Genomic DNA, 16,717 nt, shown 5'->3' on the forward strand with positions numbered 1-16,717 from the left:
ACAACTGTCCCTTGGTTTGTAATGGTGTTGATAATTATGGCTGCATCTAGCATTGACTCTACGGATATTGAAGTCCAACTTTTAAATACGATTCTTCGTGAATTGCTATCGAAGTTACTTTTGCTCTGTCCTTCAATTGGGAGTTTTCTCGATCAATTTCAGGTGAAATTGTGAGGGTTATGGGGGCAATCGCTCCAGAGCCCTTTTATTACGTTTGCTTAACATGAACCGTTGGCAAAATAGCTCAAAAATCGATAGCTGGTGCTCAATCTCGTGAAGCTAGTTGTTTCTATTTTTATCACTGGGTTCTCCCTCAGCTTGATCATCAAGAAATTGGTCACTTGAAGATTCCTGATCTGCTTAAAATAGGGTGGTATCTCTGACCGATTTCTTAAAGAAAGATATCTTGCTATCTATATTTGATATTCGCAATGTGAAAACGGAACCTCTGCTGATGATGTAATACTCGAGCCTTCGCTTTGGGCTATGCATTCCTACAGCGCTTCTATCAGTTTGAGTGCAGAACGGATCAATGCTGGTTTAGCTGCCACAGTATTGGTCAATCGGATTCTCCTTTTCTGACTGCGATGGCTCACCTTTTACAATTTCTAGAAGCTTGCTGGTTGGTGGTTTGTCTGTTGGCCATGATGATATGTCGAACGTTGTCTGCAGTATTTTGGTGTTGCTTCAAATGTATCTTCTGATGTTGATGTTGCTATAATGCCCTATATATGCGGAGGTTATCTTAATTAATTTTGGTTTTTACTTTAGATGCTCCCCTCAGGATGTCCCAATATTAGACTGATAATGCGTGGTTCTAGAGCTAGGGAATTATAGCTAAGGATTGGCCCTAAGTCTGCTGAAACGGGGGCTAAGGCATTCAAAAGGATCTGGTTCGGAATCAATTGCAGGTTTTTCGTTTCAAAGTGTGCACCGAAGCTTCTTTTCTCAGTGTGATCGTAAGCGAAGTCATGGTTTGTTCTTCCCAGTATCCTCGTCAGATACTATGATTCGATAAATTATTACTGATCAGTTCGTTCGTGATTACGGACGATGACGTTTTGTTGAAATTTGGTTTGCTATTTATCGATCCTGTATTGATGTTCCATATCCCTTATCTGAACCTTCCGGTTGGGTTGGCACTCCCCTTCAAATACTTGCCTCTTTTGACTTTACCCAAATAGATCTGGTTTGGTTGTGACGGGTTCGACACGGCCTTTCAGTGGCACAGGGCCAATTCTAGCGGTGGCAATTCCATTCTCCAGGCTTTCTAAATCCACCGCATATCTCATACGCTGTAACAATGACCTCATAAGAACTCAACATGGGATGCTTGAAGCCGAGAAATCTATCGGTCTTTGCCGTGTGCATTTCCTGTCCTGTCTGCTAATTATGCAGCTTCTTCTTGATCTAATCTGGACTTATGGACAGATAGAGGATGCTTAAGTGATTTCATTGATTCGTCTGCTCGTCTTTCTCCTTCGCCTGCCGATGTCGCTGTTTCTGAGTTTCATGTAACTTATTCTGTGGTTCTGTGACATTTTTGTTAGCATTTGACTCTGACTTTCTTCTCTGAACGTATTTACAGTTACTTTAGTATTGACTCTGGATGGTCCCGAAACATTTGTATGAAGCAGTCGATTTACCAGACCTTGGATTACACTAATGGGGCGACCCAATTCGCGGAAATGGCAAGCATCTTGAAAACCACAATATTCGACAAGATATCAAATTGGAAACCGTATGTTCCTTCCGCATTTTCAAACTCACTCAGTAATAATTGCATTAGCTAAGGAACATGTGATCTTGCTCTGTGGTAGTGCTGTCTAAATAGTGTTCAGGTGAAGAATGTTAAACGTTTTGGATCATTTCTGGTCGAATTTTTGGATCTACGTGGGCATTGATCTGATTGGGTACGTTATTGGATGCATCCCTTAAAGTAAATCATTCTCAAAGTTTCTCTGTGAACATCGCGGTCTTGAGTAAGGCAGTGTTGAACAAGCCGAAGATTCTTAAAGAGATCTTTTACAAATTGAAGCATGTGGGTCATTTCATACGTCTAAATGTAATTCTAGGTTTTTCTTACTGTTCTAGATGACTTTTCTGGTAATATGGTATCAATATCTGACACTGCCCTCCGTCTATAAGATTCTCAGTAAGTGTGTTAATGGGCAAAATTCTCAGAGCTATCATGTTCAGTGGATTCACTTGGATAATAGATCCAAGCTCCTTCTTGAAGCGGGTAAGCATTATTCGTAAACTTGTTCGACACCTGACATCAGAATGGTGTTACGGAGAATGCTCGCTGCAATATGCAGTAAACTGGTTTAACTTCCTAAATAGGTCTTCTGTTCCTGTCCATGCTGCTTCCTAGCTCCAATCTTAGTAACTACACTGTTTAAAAGTAAGATTCACTTGAAAACACATTCCATGAAGTAATTTAGGTTCAAAGTTTAACAGGCTTGAAGCATATTGCTCATCATTCGTATAGAACTGCTGATCGCTTAAATGGAACGGAAAGTTCTAACTAAATTAGAAACTAAAGTGATTCCTCTTGATATAATTAGTCATATAGTTTATATAAAGAGTTAGTGATGAAGTCGCGACACAAGGTTTTCTATGTCTATTGTCATTCAACCAGAGAATAACTTTTCTCAAGAGTGGGTTATGGGAGAGGTCAAAATATGCCTCTAATTGATCTAACAGAAAACTACTGAGTCACATTATCTCAGACAACGTGTAGCTATTAATAGAAGAAGTATCATTTTTGCTTTTAGTGTGGCAACCAAAGCTTAAATTCAATAAAGAAAATTAATAACCTCAGAATTTCGGTATAGGGGTCTATCATAAGAAGCATAGTTTAGAGATCCGAGAATCAGAAAAAGAGCCTTCTCTCTGTTTCTTTCGTATTATTGGGTCTTTAATAGCTATATTCCTTCGTTCCAGAATGACCGTCGCTAATGTAATACATTGGCAATATTTTGAAAGAATTTTGTCACGAATTCTAATATTCTAAAAACAACCGAAGTGGTAGAAAGATTCTCTAGCAGAAGATAATCCTAGCCGATGATTATTCAACAATCTCTCGACTTAATGCACCCAAATAGAAATATCAAACCAAGAATTGAGGTAATTGGGATGGGGGGGGCAAATCACGTGATGTCTCATTTTTTTTCCATATTGAAATAGAAAAAATATTCGGATGATAAACGATGAGATGAGATAAATTAATTTTTCTTACCAACAAAAGAATCTTTGAAGAGTCTACCTAGTAGTTAAAGATGGCAAAAGTGAAGGACAACAAGGCTAAAAAGCTGTTATCAAAACCTAGAAAAGAAATGAAGAGGCCAACGAAGAGATCTCGCGAAGAATCAGATTCTGAATCAGAAGAGGAGAACAATGAAAAGATTGTTGATGAGTTGGATGCAGATTTCGATGAAGTTGCTGGATTATTGGGGCAGGATGTGAAGGATTTTGAAGATTCATCTAAGGCAAAGCATAAAAAGGCCAACAAAGAAGAAGTTGAGAAGTTGCAGGAGTACACTAGGCCAAGGGCTGCTGAAGATTCCAGTGCCTTAGAGGAGGATGTTAAGTTCGAAGATGCAGACTTGTCAGAACCAACCTTAAATGCGATTAAGAGTATGGGATTCACCAAAATGACCAAAGTTCAAGCCAAAACGATCCCACCATTGATGGCAGGTCGCGATGTCTTGGGTGCTGCCAAAACTGGATCAGGTAAGACGTTGGCATTCCTTATCCCAGCTGTGGAGTTATTGCATTCATTAAAAATCAAACCAAGAAATGGTACTGCAGTGATTATCATTACCCCTACAAGAGAATTGGCATTGCAGATCTTTGGAGTTGCTAGAGAGTTGATGGAATTTCATTCTCAGACATGTGGTATTGTAATTGGAGGTGCAGATAGAAGGGCTGAGGCATTCAAATTAGGTAAAGGTGTTAATTTATTAGTAGCCACACCAGGTAGATTATTGGATCATTTGCAAAATACTCCAGGATTTGTATTCAGTAACTTGAAGGCGTTAGTTATTGATGAAGCTGATAGAATTTTGGAGATTGGTTTCGAAGATGAAATGAAAAAGATTATTAAGATCTTACCTAACGAAGACAGACAATCTATGTTGTTTTCAGCTACTCAGACTACCAAAGTTGAAGATTTGGCAAGAATCTCTTTAAGGCCAGGTCCATTATATATCAATGTCGTTCCAGAAGCATCTGTATCTACTGTAGACGGATTGGAACAAGGGTACGTTGTTTGTGATTCTGATAAGAGATTCTTATTATTATTTTCTTTTTTAAAGAGGAATGTAAAGAAGAAGATTATTGTTTTCCTTTCATCTTGTAATTGTGTCAAGTTCTACAGTGAATTATTAAACTATATTGACTTGCCAGTGTTAGACTTGCACGGGAAGCAGAAACAGCAAAAGAGAACAAATACTTTCTTCGAGTTTTGTAACGCCAAACAGGGTATTTTGGTTTGTACTGATGTTGCAGCAAGAGGTTTGGATATTCCTTCAGTAGATTGGATTATTCAATTTGATCCACCCGATGATCCAAGAGATTACATTCATAGAGTTGGTCGAACAGCCAGAGGTACTGACGGAAAAGGGAAGTCTTTGATGTTCTTAACTCCTTCCGAATTGGGATTCTTAAGATATTTGAAGGCTGCCAATGTTCCGTTGAATGAATTCGAATTCCCAGCTAATAAGATAGCCAACGTTCAATCGCAATTGACAAAGTTAATAAAGACCAACTACTTATTACATCAATCCGCTAAAGATGGTTACCGTGCTTATTTACAAGCATATGCATCTCATAGTTTGAAGACAGTGTACCAAATTGACAAATTAGATTTAGTCAAGGTTGGGAAATCATTTGGATTTGATGTTCCTCCTAAAGTTAATATTACGATTGGTGCTAGCGGAAAGTCAATTGAAAAGAAGCACAAGAAACAAAGGAGGAATTAGGAGGTGTTAACTAGATTTTAGATATTTGTAGTTGTTGTGTGTATATTAAATTTATTAATTAAAAGCATTTGAAAAATTTGCAAGTATCAAATAGACGCGTCTTCTTAAACCAAAAAAAAAAAATCTAATTATACAATTGTAAGACTCTATTCAGTCAAAGTTTATACAACCAACCATGGGTGATTTGCAGTACCTTAATAAGGGACTCCAAGAAGTAACAGTCAAAAGATCAGAAGTATCTTTCAATGAACCTTTTGAAAAAGTAGATGAGTTTTTGCTTGGTCGTGGACAGAGGAAGTATAATCAGCAATTCTTTTCAATGTATCAGCATAGATTTAACACTTTGAGCGAAAGGGTACTTCGCAACGCAATCAAGAAATGGGGTGATGGAACTAAGAAGATTGACGGACAAACAATCTTTAGGCAGGACAAAATTTTGGATATTACCAGTGGTAAATTATGTTGGGTTATAGGTACAATTTTTTGTGATGCAAAGAATAAATTGAACATTCTACAAGATGTTGAAAAGGGAACAGATGATATCCTACCTGAAATTCCAGCAAGTTATCTCGACGATGACGAGGAAGCAGTAGTAATGTTAGAGGATGAGTCAGGAAGAGCGGTCTTGCATAATCAAGGTTTTTTAGATAATAACTTGTTGGTGACTGGCTGTATCGTTGGAGTATTGGGAATTGAGCTTCAAGCAGGGATATTTGAAATCATGGATGTTGTCTATCCGACGATAGCTCCTCAAAAAGCATTACCACAAGGCAACAGCACGAAGACGGTTGCCTTGATCTCGGGGCTAAACATTGGAAAAGAGGGAATTAACGATTTAAGAATGGAATTATTGAAACAATACCTTATTGGAGAAGTTGGTCTGAATGAAGATGCAATGTACAGTGGAACAATCGCGGAGCTTATAATTGCTGGGGACTCAATTTTACCTTTGAGTGAATTGGGAGGAGCGAATGATTCGCAGAGCTTTATTACCTCGAATAATTATGGATCCAAGAATATTTCCAAGTATAACGCAGAATCTTTACGTAAGCTAGATGAATTTGTCAATGATGTTATTTTAAGTTTACCAGTGTCGGTGATGCCAGGACACAATGACCCTGCAGAAATCTGCTTACCTCAACAAGCATTGCACAAGGCAATGTTCAAAAATAGTACATCAGTTCTTGGGGATAGTAGATTGCAGAGGTTGACTAACCCACAATGGTTTGAAATCGATGGAGTAAGAATTTTAGGAACAAGCGGTCAAAATATTGATGATGTCAAGAAATACACTAAAAAGAGTTTATCAGCCATTTCTATTATGAGAGCCAATTTACATTGGCAAAATTTTATTCCAACTGCTCCAGATACCTTGTACTGTTATCCCTTTGAAGAATGCGATCCATTTACATTCAACAACGAGATTCCTCACGTTTATTTTGTTGCAAACCAAGAGAATTACGAGTCGGAAGAGTTTCAGTTAGGTGATAACTGTTCAGTGCGGTTAGTCAGTATCCCAAAGTTTAGTGAGACAGGAGAATTTGTTGTACTTAATCTTGAAACTCTCAGTTGCAATGTGGTTCGAATTGATATATGATAACTATGTCTCATGATTAAGATGTGAACTTGCTTCATGTTATTGGAAATCTAAACCGTCATTCTTTAAGATACAATGTAAATGGATATAGTTTTCGGAATATAAATCGGGGATTCAAGTTGAGCCAAAAATCAATAAATATAGCATTTGTAAATAAGGCGAGGCATAAGCTTGTGCAATATCTTTATTTAATCTTCATAGGTATGAAAGCGCAAGGCTAAATACTTCGAATTCTCTAAAATAAACCGCTATTGTATGATAGAGGATATATTAAAAGCCTTGGAATTGAGGACAAGTTCTTTTGTGATGTATTTCATTCGTATTATTTCAAATTGACAAATGACGAAATCAATTTGACTAATTATAATGCATAAAAATAAACTATGACGACATCACAATTCATTTGATTTTTTTTTCTTTTACAATTCTTCTCACTCCCTTTACTCACCCTTAAAAATCAGCCCAAAAAAAAGGTTAAATTTTTGCTTCCAGAACTCCAAATTTTCTTCTTTCTTATTATAATTATAAAAGTTCATTCATTTACATTACATTCCCTTGTCAATCAATCAATTGCCATCTGTAGCTTTATATTTCGTTAGTAACTGTTACATACATTGAAGACTAATAGAAAGGAAAGAAACAGATAGGATATCAAAGAAGAAAAACCATCAGACCCTACGAAATCCAACAAAAGATTTGCCTCCCCAATTTGATCAGGGAATCAATCAATCAATCATTCAATTCATAAAGCATAAACAAAGTTAGTATCGTGTATATTAGTTTTATTGTTATCGATCAGTTCATTGAATTCTCATCATAGAATTTTATTAGCCATTGTTTAGTATTTTCACTATTTCCCCTTCTCCTCATTTAATCTAATTAATGCATCCCCATTCAAAATGAGTTCTAACGATAGTCCTACACCCGAAAGATCATCAAGCAGAAAGTTGAAGAACTTGCACATTGCCCATAGGCGATCGCCCTCCGAATTGACCACGTTGATGGTGGAGCAATATAACCTACAACGTCAATTAGAACAGGTCCAGGCACAACAGAAGCAAATCTTACAACAACAACAAATGCAGCAACAGCAATTTAAATATCCACCTCAACCCCAACAACAACAATTTGAAGGTTCTTCTGGCTCCTATGGAGGCCGTGGATCACATTCAAGATCAGCTTCTGGCACTCATAGACGTACGGGATCAGGTGGAGGTCAGGGCCAGGGCCAAGGTCATACAAGAAGGCATTCACTAGTTTTAGATGAAGCAATTAAAGCAGCCGCTACTCAAAGACAAACCAACAGAACATCTTTAAGTCCGCCCAACAAAACATCAAAATCAGCATCTAATGAAAATTTAAGTTCGTTTAAGTTTCCACCAGATGCAGGAGAGGCTGAGTTACCCACGCCATCGACATCTCATACTCGAGCTCGATCATTAGCTTATGGGCAACAACCATTTAAATTCCCTGCACAGTACCAACAACAGCAACAACAACAATCTGATAATTTGCTACCACCCACACCTAGTTTTACTGTCACACAATCACCGGATAGATCACACAACAGAAGAGGTTCCCATTATAGGACTCCTTCTAGAAATGCAGAAGGAATTAATTCTAACTGGAGGGCTCAACAACAACCCAATAATCAGCACCAAAAGCAACCATCAACTTTAGATGCCCCGCCAGGTTTATTTGTTCCCGGACATAAGTCACGTGGCGGGTCGTATGGTGGAGGATCGTCAATTTCATCATTAGCTCAATTTTTACCTGGATCAGGTCAAGGACAAGGCGGTTCTGGAAGTGGAGGAGCAAATGCTCGTAAGTCCCTTTTTGCACCATATTTACCACAATCATCGTTGCCAGATTTAATTAATGAAGGACGTTTGGTGACAGGGACTTTGAGAGTGAATAAAAAGAATAGGTCAGATGCATATGTTTCCACGGATGGCTTGTTGGATGCAGATATATTCATTTGTGGATCTAAGGATCGTAATCGTGCATTGGAAGGTGATTTAGTTGCTGTGGAATTGTTGGTAGTGGATGAAGTTTGGGAGTCTAAAAAGGAAAAGGAAGAGAAAAAGAGAAGAAAGGATAATACGTTGAACACTAGACCACTTAATGATGATATTCATAATGACGCAACCTCAGCTCCTAGTAAAATTGATAGCCAAGCTAGTGTCAACAGAAACGGAGAAGATAGCAATGAGGACACAGAGAGCAGTTCTGGTATTGGAAGGAGAGGATCATTAAAACAAAGACCGACAATGAAGAAAAATGACGATGTCGAAGTTGAAGGACAATCGTTATTGTTAGTTGAAGAGGAAGAAATAAATGATGAGATCAAACCTCTTTATGCTGGTCATGTTGTGGCCGTAGTAGATCGTATTCCTGGTCAATTGTTTGCTGGGACTTTGGGATTATTGAGACCTGCCCAAGCTGCCCAAGCCGCTCGAGACAAGAAAAGTGGCAAAGAATCAACTGTTCAGACACCCAAGGAACCCAAAATTGTTTGGTTCAAGCCTACCGATAAGAAAGTTCCATTAATTGCAATTCCAACTGAGCAAGCGCCAAAAGATTTTGTTGAGAATCATGAAAAATATGCTGACCAATTATTTGTTGCGTCGATTAAAAGATGGCCAATCACGTCATTACACCCCTTTGGTACACTTGTGAGTAAATTGGGAACTATAGATGAACCCAACACTGAAATTGATTCCATTTTGAGAGATAATAACTTTTTGTGTGATGAGTATCCTGAAGATGACGAGTCAGCTAATGTGGCGTTTTACGATTTACCTTCAATTGAACCAGAATTTGAGACTGGCAATAGAGCTGAATATTTGAATGATTACATTATTGCATTTTCTCAAACCGGAGATTTTGTTGACCATGCCATGCACGTTAAGAGGTTATCAAGTTCGAAAATTGAACTAGGATTCCATGTTGTGGATATCTCCTTTTTTGTCAAACCAGGGTCTATTTTAGATCGTAAATCTAAGAAGAGGTCATCATCCGTATTTCTTCCCCAGAAATGTGCCCATCTTTTTCCCAAGCAAGTTAATAGCTTACTTTCATTTAAAGAAAATGAGCGTAATTTGGCTCTTTCCGTCGTTTTTGAAATTGACACAGCTAACTTCGAAGTTGAGGATTTATATATTCATGAATCAGTCATTGTTCCAAAGCAACTAGTATCATATGATACATTTGATATCATTTTGGAAGGAAAGGATATAAATACCATATCTTCTGCCACTTGCGATTATATCAAGACTTTCAGTTTAATTGCCAAAGAGTTCCGTCGTCAACGGTTAGAAGATCACGATTTAGGTATTTCACCAAATTTAACATTATTGGATCAATTGGACGACGAAAGAGTTCGCTTGGATTTGAATATTTTTAAGGACAGTTTGTCATTCGACGTTATTACTGAAATTTCTCATAAGGTAAACACTGCGATAGCTGCCAAAGTTCATGCCGGTTTAGGTGACAAGGCTTTGTTGCGTCGTCAAGCTTTGCCAACTCTTCAAAAGATGGAAACGTTCGTGAGAAAAGCTTCAACTTTAGGGTTTAAGATTGATACTGAGACTTCTGCAACTTTACAAAAGTCCATTTTGAAAATTGAAGATCCTGTTAAAAGAAAATGTGTTGAAACATTATTGTACAAATGTATGTCCAGAGGTAAATATTATATTTCTGGAAAGCAAGATCCCGAAAGCTATGGTCATTATTATTTTAATTTACCTTTATATACTCATTTTACCGCTCCATTGAGGCGTTATGCAGATTTGGTTGTACATAGACAATTGAAGCTTGCATTGAGCAAAGAAGAAGAAGAGAGGGATTTAGAATCTTTAAAGGCAATTGCTGACTATTGTAATTTCAAAAAGGACTGTGCTGCCAATGCGCAAGAACAAGCTATTCATCTTTTATTATCTCAAACAATCAACGAAATTAGTGAAACTGCTGGTCAATTATTATGCATGGGTACAGTTGTTCAAGTCTACGAATCATCCTTTGATGTGTTTATTCCAGAGCTAGGAGTTGAAAAGAGAGTTCATGGAGATCAATTGCCATTGGTTAAAGCAGAATTTGACAAGAAGGACAGAACATTGGAATTATATTGGGAAAAAGGAGTTGATGCTGCCACTTATATTCCACCAGATGAGCAAACTTCATTGTCATACAGAAGTTCCATTAAGAACAAGCATAGAACCTCCGCATTGCAAGCTGCCCAAATCCAGAATAAAACACTCTTGGAGAAGTCAAATGTAACTACTGATTCAATAGTTGAAAAGCTTTCCAAATTGAATTTAGAACCACCAAAATTGTCAATTCCTGTATTGAAAGCAGACAAGAGCCAATGCGATTTAAAGGATTCTACTAAATCAATGCCATCTTCACCTACTAGAACGGAATTTCCTAAGAATGTGAGAACTAATTCGTCTTCAGTCATCTCGGGGGATTCGATAAATGGGTTGGCTCCATATTTACAAGACTGTATTACTAGAATTGAAGGATCTTCATATATTCAAGTAATCAAAGAATTGAATATGGTTCCTGTTTTACTTAGAGCTGAAATTGGTATGGCTTTGCCATGTTTGACTGTCCGTATTTTGAATCCTTTCGCAAACGACTAAGATGAATTTGGGGTTTTGTTTGTCTGATTGCATACATTTTCTGTTATAAATTGGTTGGGTTTCCGTTGAACGATCTTACGACTCATGTTATTTCCCTTGAAGTATTTTTTATACCCAAATTAATCCTATTTAATATTATTGTTGCTTATTTTCGATTGATTATTTAATATATATATATATATATATATCTATATCTAGTTTTTATTTTTATACAACTATTATCTCTTTAATGATTCGGCTTGTAGAACGATAGTCTTTAATATGATAGGATCTGAACATACTTCTTTATTAAGAGAACATTATTTTTTTTTTCCTTTGTTTGCACGTGATTCTTAACTTTATTTTTTTTCCTATTAATAATTATTTATCCAAAAATTTTTCCATAATTTCAATTCAGAGTCATATTTCATTTGCAAGAATTAAAATAGACTATAATTTTAGTTTTCAAGTCTTCAATTTGATACGTGGTCACGGCTTCTTCAGAATATGTCAGATAGTTTCAAGCAGCAAGGATCAAGCTCCGATGATATCAACGGTGCGTTTTCACCTAAACCAATTTCACCAGCCAAGAGGTCGAAGTTACTAGGAAATACCACAGACTTTCGTTCCGGGACTCCATTACAAACTCGAGCAGCATCGCCATGCACTTTAAACCCACCGATTGATAGCGATGGGTTGTCATGGCCATCAAAGGGTGCCAGACTGAGATTGGAGCAAACTTCCGACGAGGCACAAGCCAGAGAAAAGCGAATTGCTAGCGCAGTCAAGACTATTTTAGAAGAGTTGGGAGAAGACACCGATAGAGAAGGATTATTGGAAACCCCTGAGCGTTATGCCCGTGCGATGTTATATTTTACAAAAGGATATGAAGATAATATTCGTGATGTCATTAAGAGAGCCGTATTTGAAGAAGATCATGATGAGATGGTTATTGTAAGAGATATTGAAATTTATTCATTATGTGAACATCATTTAGTTCCATTCTTTGGAAAAGCTCACATTGCATATATTCCTAATAAGAGGGTTTTAGGGTTAAGCAAATTGGCTAGATTAGCTGAAATGTATGCAAGAAGATTCCAAGTTCAAGAAAGATTAACAAAACAAATTGCGATGGCCCTAAGCGAGATTTTAAGACCAAGAGGTGTAGCCGTTGTAATTGAAGCTACCCATATGTGTATGGTCAGTAGGGGGGTTCAGAAGACTGGTTCCTCTACTACCACTAGTTGTATGTTGGGATGTTTCCGTGATCAACAAAAGACAAGAGAAGAGTTCTTGACCTTATTGGGAAGAAAATGATCAATGTGATTAGAAGGTTAGAGTGCAAAATTCAACATTTTCCATTTCAATTCTCCCCCGCCCTCCAGAGTTATTTTGAGAAACTCTATTTATTTCGTTTCCAACCTTATGGATGGATTCAAGTTACGATGTTATGATAATTCAACAGTTTCATATTATTTACAGTATTATTCTTTCTTTATATTCATTTTTTGTACAAGCATGTTATAGATATCTATGAATTTGAGTAGATTTAAGCTATATGTATTTCTCTTTCAAGATTTGGGAAGCAACATTCAAAACTAAATGGTCATCTCCAAACTGTGCCATGAGCTGAATACCAACACCTCCACAAGGTAAGGACAACGCCGGAATACCAGCCAATGAAGCAGGCACTGTTAAAATGTCATTAACATAACTGTTTAAGAAATTAGATTTATCATCCTTCAAAAAATCATCTATTTTTGGAGCAATGCCAATTGAAGTGGGCGAAATTATTAAATCACATCCGTCTTTTACTGTCACAGGTCTTTTTTCAAAAAGAGCATGCCCATTATTGAATACGTTCGAGAATTCTTGCACTAATTCCTCTCTCACTTTGGTGGCCTGTAAGTAATGATCTCCTGAATCGGAAGAAAGAGTGTAGTTCCCAAGAATTATTCTTCTTTGAACTTCTTGGCCCAATGATTCGGTTCTATTCGAAGCTATAAACTCCGAAAGAGTTCCTGATGAATAACCGTATCTCACTCCATCATATCTCGATAAATTGGATGATGCTTCAGCAGTTGCTAAAGTATAATAGGCAGGTAAAGCTGTCTTTATCCCCTTTATGGAAATTGACTTAAGTGTATGACCCAATTCTACTAATTTTGACAAAGTGGTAGCCCATGCATTTCTAATCTCAGGTGATAATTCTTCAATCACAAACTCTTGTGGAATCCCAATTACCAATTTCTCTTTAATGGTGTGTATAATTGAATCTCTAACTGGTTGAGGCAAGCTGGTAGGGTCTTTTGAATCATAAACATCAAGTACTCCAAATACTTTTGTTATAACGTTGACTTCTTTAGATATTATTCCAATAGTATCCAATGTCTGTGCATACGGAATGACTCCCCAACGGGATATCCTTCCATATGTAGGTTTGAACCCAACTACTCCACAATAGCTTGCAGGCAATCTAACAGAACCTCCTGTGTCAGTACCTAATGCAAACGAAGCCAACCCAGCTGCAACTGCAGCTGCTGATCCACCTGATGATCCACCCGGTATATGAGATTGTCCCGATTCTGTTGAATACATTGGATTTAATGCTGGTCCAAAATGGGAATTCGTATTTGATGATCCCATTCCAAATTCATCAAGATTGGATTTCCCGATTAATTTCAGGCCATTGGTCAGCAAGATTTTCACAACGGTAGCATCAAATGGGGAATTATAATCTATAAGAGATTTTGAAGCTGCTGTAGTATAAGAATTTTTCGTAACTATGTTATCTTTACATATGTATGATGATCCTGACAAGATACCTGGTGTTATAGGTTCTACCGTACATGGGCTAATTATACTGTTCCAAGGGTCATTAGAAAGATCTTTGGTTACCGAACTTGTAAATCTCCTACCGATATGGCTGCTTGTCTGTCGTATGGGAAATTTCATCTATTAATGGGGCTTGGTCAGCTATCACTTTGTACATTATATGATTATTCAGTGAGGTTTTGAATGACTCCATTTTTTTTTTCAAACCACCAAACTGAAGAAAATTTTTCATTTTCATTATGACTAACCTTTAATCCATCTTATAAGAACCATCATCCAAAAATGTCAAGCTTAGAAATCTTTGGAGCTAAGGAATGCTCCTTGTTGGCATTAGTTAACAATTTAAAAGTATCTATCGCAGTGAAAGCATTCCAACCTAATTTACAAGTTAAATTAAATGAAGATTCTGGATTCAGTTTGAAAGATAAGACCAATGGTTTTGAATTAATTGAAGCAAATGCAATTGTAAAATATCTTGCTGATAATTTCGAATCAAGTGATGCTATAAAATTTGAAGAAACCGAATTATATAAATGTGCTAAATCTAATAAGAGAGAAAAGTATTCAACTATAGAAATTCCATTCAATTTCGAGAAACCAGAATTAAATGTAACCCAAATTATCGTATTTGCTGGTTTATATCCTAAATTTAAAGATTCTCAAGAAAATGTCTGGTTTAAGGAATTTTCTGAATTACCAGAGGTAGCTGCTGGTATTAAAGATGCACTTGCCATTACCAAGGTTGAAAGAGAAAAGGAAGTCAACACTGGAGCCCAAAAGATTCATGTTGGTCATTTAGTTAAGAAGCAAAGTGATAGTATTGTTCCAAAGGAAAATGAAAGAAACATCTTGATTACTTCTGCTTTACCTTATGTTAACAATGTCCCTCATTTGGGTAATATTGTTGGATCTGTCTTGTCGGCTGATATCTATGCTCGTTACGCCAAGAATAGAAACTATAATTGTTTATATATCTGTGGTACTGATGAATATGGTACTGCTACTGAAACTAAAGCATTAGAAGAAAATTTGACTCCACAACAATTGTGTGATAAGTATCATAAGATCCATAAAGATGTATATGATTGGTTTGATATTGGATTTGATTATTTTGGAAGAACTACAACTCCATTACAAACCGAAATAGCTCAAGATATTTTCCTTAAATTACATAAGGGGAACTATTTGGAAGAAAAGACTACTGAGCAATTATATTGTGAACAACATAAATCGTTCTTAGCTGATAGATTTGTTGAAGGTACATGTCCAAAATGTGCATATGAAGATGCAAGAGGGGATCAATGTGATAAATGTGGTAATTTATTAGATCCATTAGAATTAATTCAACCACGTTGTAAAGTTGATGGTGCTACTCCAATTGTAAAAGAATCAACTCATATTTATCTTAAGTTGAATGAATTGGAAGAACCATTGGCAAAATGGGTTGCTGAATCTTCTGAAAAGGGGCATTGGTCTAAGAATTCTAGAACCATTACCAACTCCTGGCTCAAACAAGGTTTAGAACCTAGATGTATCACCAGGGATTTGATTTGGGGTACTCCTGTTCCTTTAGAAGGATACGATGAAAAGGTTTTATATGTTTGGTTTGATGCTACTATTGGATATGTTTCTATTACTGCTAATTATTTCAAGGATAAAAATCTTGATGATTGGAAGAAATGGTGGAGAAATCCAGAACATGTTGATTTATATCAATTTATGGGTAAGGACAATGTTCCATTCCATACAGTTGTTTTCCCAGCTACTCAAATTGGTACTGGTGATGTATGGACTAAATTACATCATTTAAATACTACTGAATATTTACAATATGAAGGTGGTAAATTCTCTAAATCAAGAGGAGTTGGTGTTTTTGGTAATAATGCTAAAGAAACTGGAGTTAATGCATCAGTTTGGAGATATTATTTGGCTTCTGTTAGACCGGAATCTTCCGATTCTCATTTCTCTTGGGATGAATTTGTTACTAGGAATAATTCAGAATTATTAGCCAATCTTGGTAATTTCGTGAATAGAATTGTTAAATTTGCTATTGCGAAATATAATGGTGTCATTCCTGAATTTGATGTCAAGAATATCCCTGATTATGAAACTTTTGAATCTGAAATTAATGAATTATTGAGTCATTATATTCAATGTATGGAAGATGTTAGTCTTAGAAAGGGTTTAGAATTAGCTATGGCAATTTCATCTCGTGGTAATCAATTCTTACAAGATAATAAATTAGATAATAGCTTATACGCCAATCAACCAGATAAATCGGATGCAGTTGTTGCTGTTGCATTGAATTTAGTTTATTTGGTTAGTGCAATTATTTATCCATTTATGCCAGAAACTACCATTAAGATTGATGAGATATTGAATGCTCCTGCTTTGTCAATTACTAATAAGTTTGAATTAGTTATTGAACCAGGTCATAATATTGGTAAAGCACAATATTTGTTTACTAGAATTGATGAAAAGAAGATTCAAGAATGGAGAAATGCATATGGAGGTGCTCAACAAAAATAGATACAATTTAGATTTTATAAATTTATACTTAAGTAATATATACAACGCCACTCATTCGGATATACGTCAAGTCAATCAGCCTATGTAATAACCGCGGTCATAAGTGGGGTTGAAGGTGGCAAACAATTGATCTCTTTATTTTTTGATAG

The 16,717-nt window shown here is 36.5% G+C and overlaps 6 protein-coding genes across 6 annotated transcripts; 5 read left to right on the forward strand and 1 right to left on the reverse strand. All coding sequences in view use genetic code 12, as the record gives it.

Annotated features, from left to right (window-relative positions):
- Nucleotides 1-3,338: 3,338 nt before the first annotated feature.
- HAS1 (ATP-dependent RNA helicase) lies at nucleotides 3,339-4,985 on the forward strand (the record flags this gene model as incomplete). The annotated part of the gene is made up of 1 exon (XM_049405435.1): nucleotides 3,339-4,985. The coding sequence occupies one exon, from the start codon at nucleotides 3,339-3,341 to the stop codon at nucleotides 4,983-4,985; it is 1,647 nt and encodes a 548-aa protein (XP_049266510.1).
- Nucleotides 4,986-5,160: 175 nt separating this feature from the next.
- Nucleotides 5,161-6,582, forward strand: HYS2 (DNA-directed DNA polymerase delta subunit; the record flags this gene model as incomplete). The annotated part of the gene is made up of 1 exon (XM_049405446.1): nucleotides 5,161-6,582. One exon carries the CDS (start codon nucleotides 5,161-5,163, stop codon nucleotides 6,580-6,582), a length of 1,422 nt encoding a protein of 473 aa, XP_049266511.1.
- An 899-nt stretch (nucleotides 6,583-7,481) lies between these two features.
- Nucleotides 7,482-11,225, forward strand: SSD1 (mRNA-binding translational repressor; the record flags this gene model as incomplete). The annotated part of the gene is made up of 1 exon (XM_049405457.1): nucleotides 7,482-11,225. The coding sequence occupies one exon, from the start codon at nucleotides 7,482-7,484 to the stop codon at nucleotides 11,223-11,225; it is 3,744 nt and encodes a 1,247-aa protein (XP_049266512.1).
- A 486-nt stretch (nucleotides 11,226-11,711) lies between these two features.
- Nucleotides 11,712-12,521, forward strand: J8A68_000176 (GTP cyclohydrolase I; the record flags this gene model as incomplete). The annotated part of the gene is made up of 1 exon (XM_049405467.1): nucleotides 11,712-12,521. The coding sequence occupies one exon, from the start codon at nucleotides 11,712-11,714 to the stop codon at nucleotides 12,519-12,521; it is 810 nt and encodes a 269-aa protein (XP_049266513.1).
- A 237-nt stretch (nucleotides 12,522-12,758) lies between these two features.
- Nucleotides 12,759-14,159, reverse strand: J8A68_000177 (glutamyl-tRNA(Gln) amidotransferase subunit; the record flags this gene model as incomplete). The annotated part of the gene is made up of 1 exon (XM_049405479.1): nucleotides 12,759-14,159. The coding sequence occupies one exon, from the start codon at nucleotides 14,157-14,159 to the stop codon at nucleotides 12,759-12,761; it is 1,401 nt and encodes a 466-aa protein (XP_049266514.1).
- Nucleotides 14,160-14,321: 162 nt separating this feature from the next.
- On the forward strand, nucleotides 14,322-16,568 carry MES1 (methionine--tRNA ligase; the record flags this gene model as incomplete). Its single annotated transcript, XM_049405490.1, has 1 exon — nucleotides 14,322-16,568. One exon carries the CDS (start codon nucleotides 14,322-14,324, stop codon nucleotides 16,566-16,568), a length of 2,247 nt encoding a protein of 748 aa, XP_049266515.1.
- Nucleotides 16,569-16,717: the final 149 nt, after the last annotated feature.

Source organism: Hemisphaericaspora subhashii, assembly GCF_019202705.1.
Source record: "Hemisphaericaspora subhashii strain CBS 10753 chromosome Unknown scaffold142, whole genome shotgun sequence".
Classification (NCBI taxonomy): domain Eukaryota; kingdom Fungi; phylum Ascomycota; class Pichiomycetes; order Serinales; family Debaryomycetaceae; genus Hemisphaericaspora; species Hemisphaericaspora subhashii.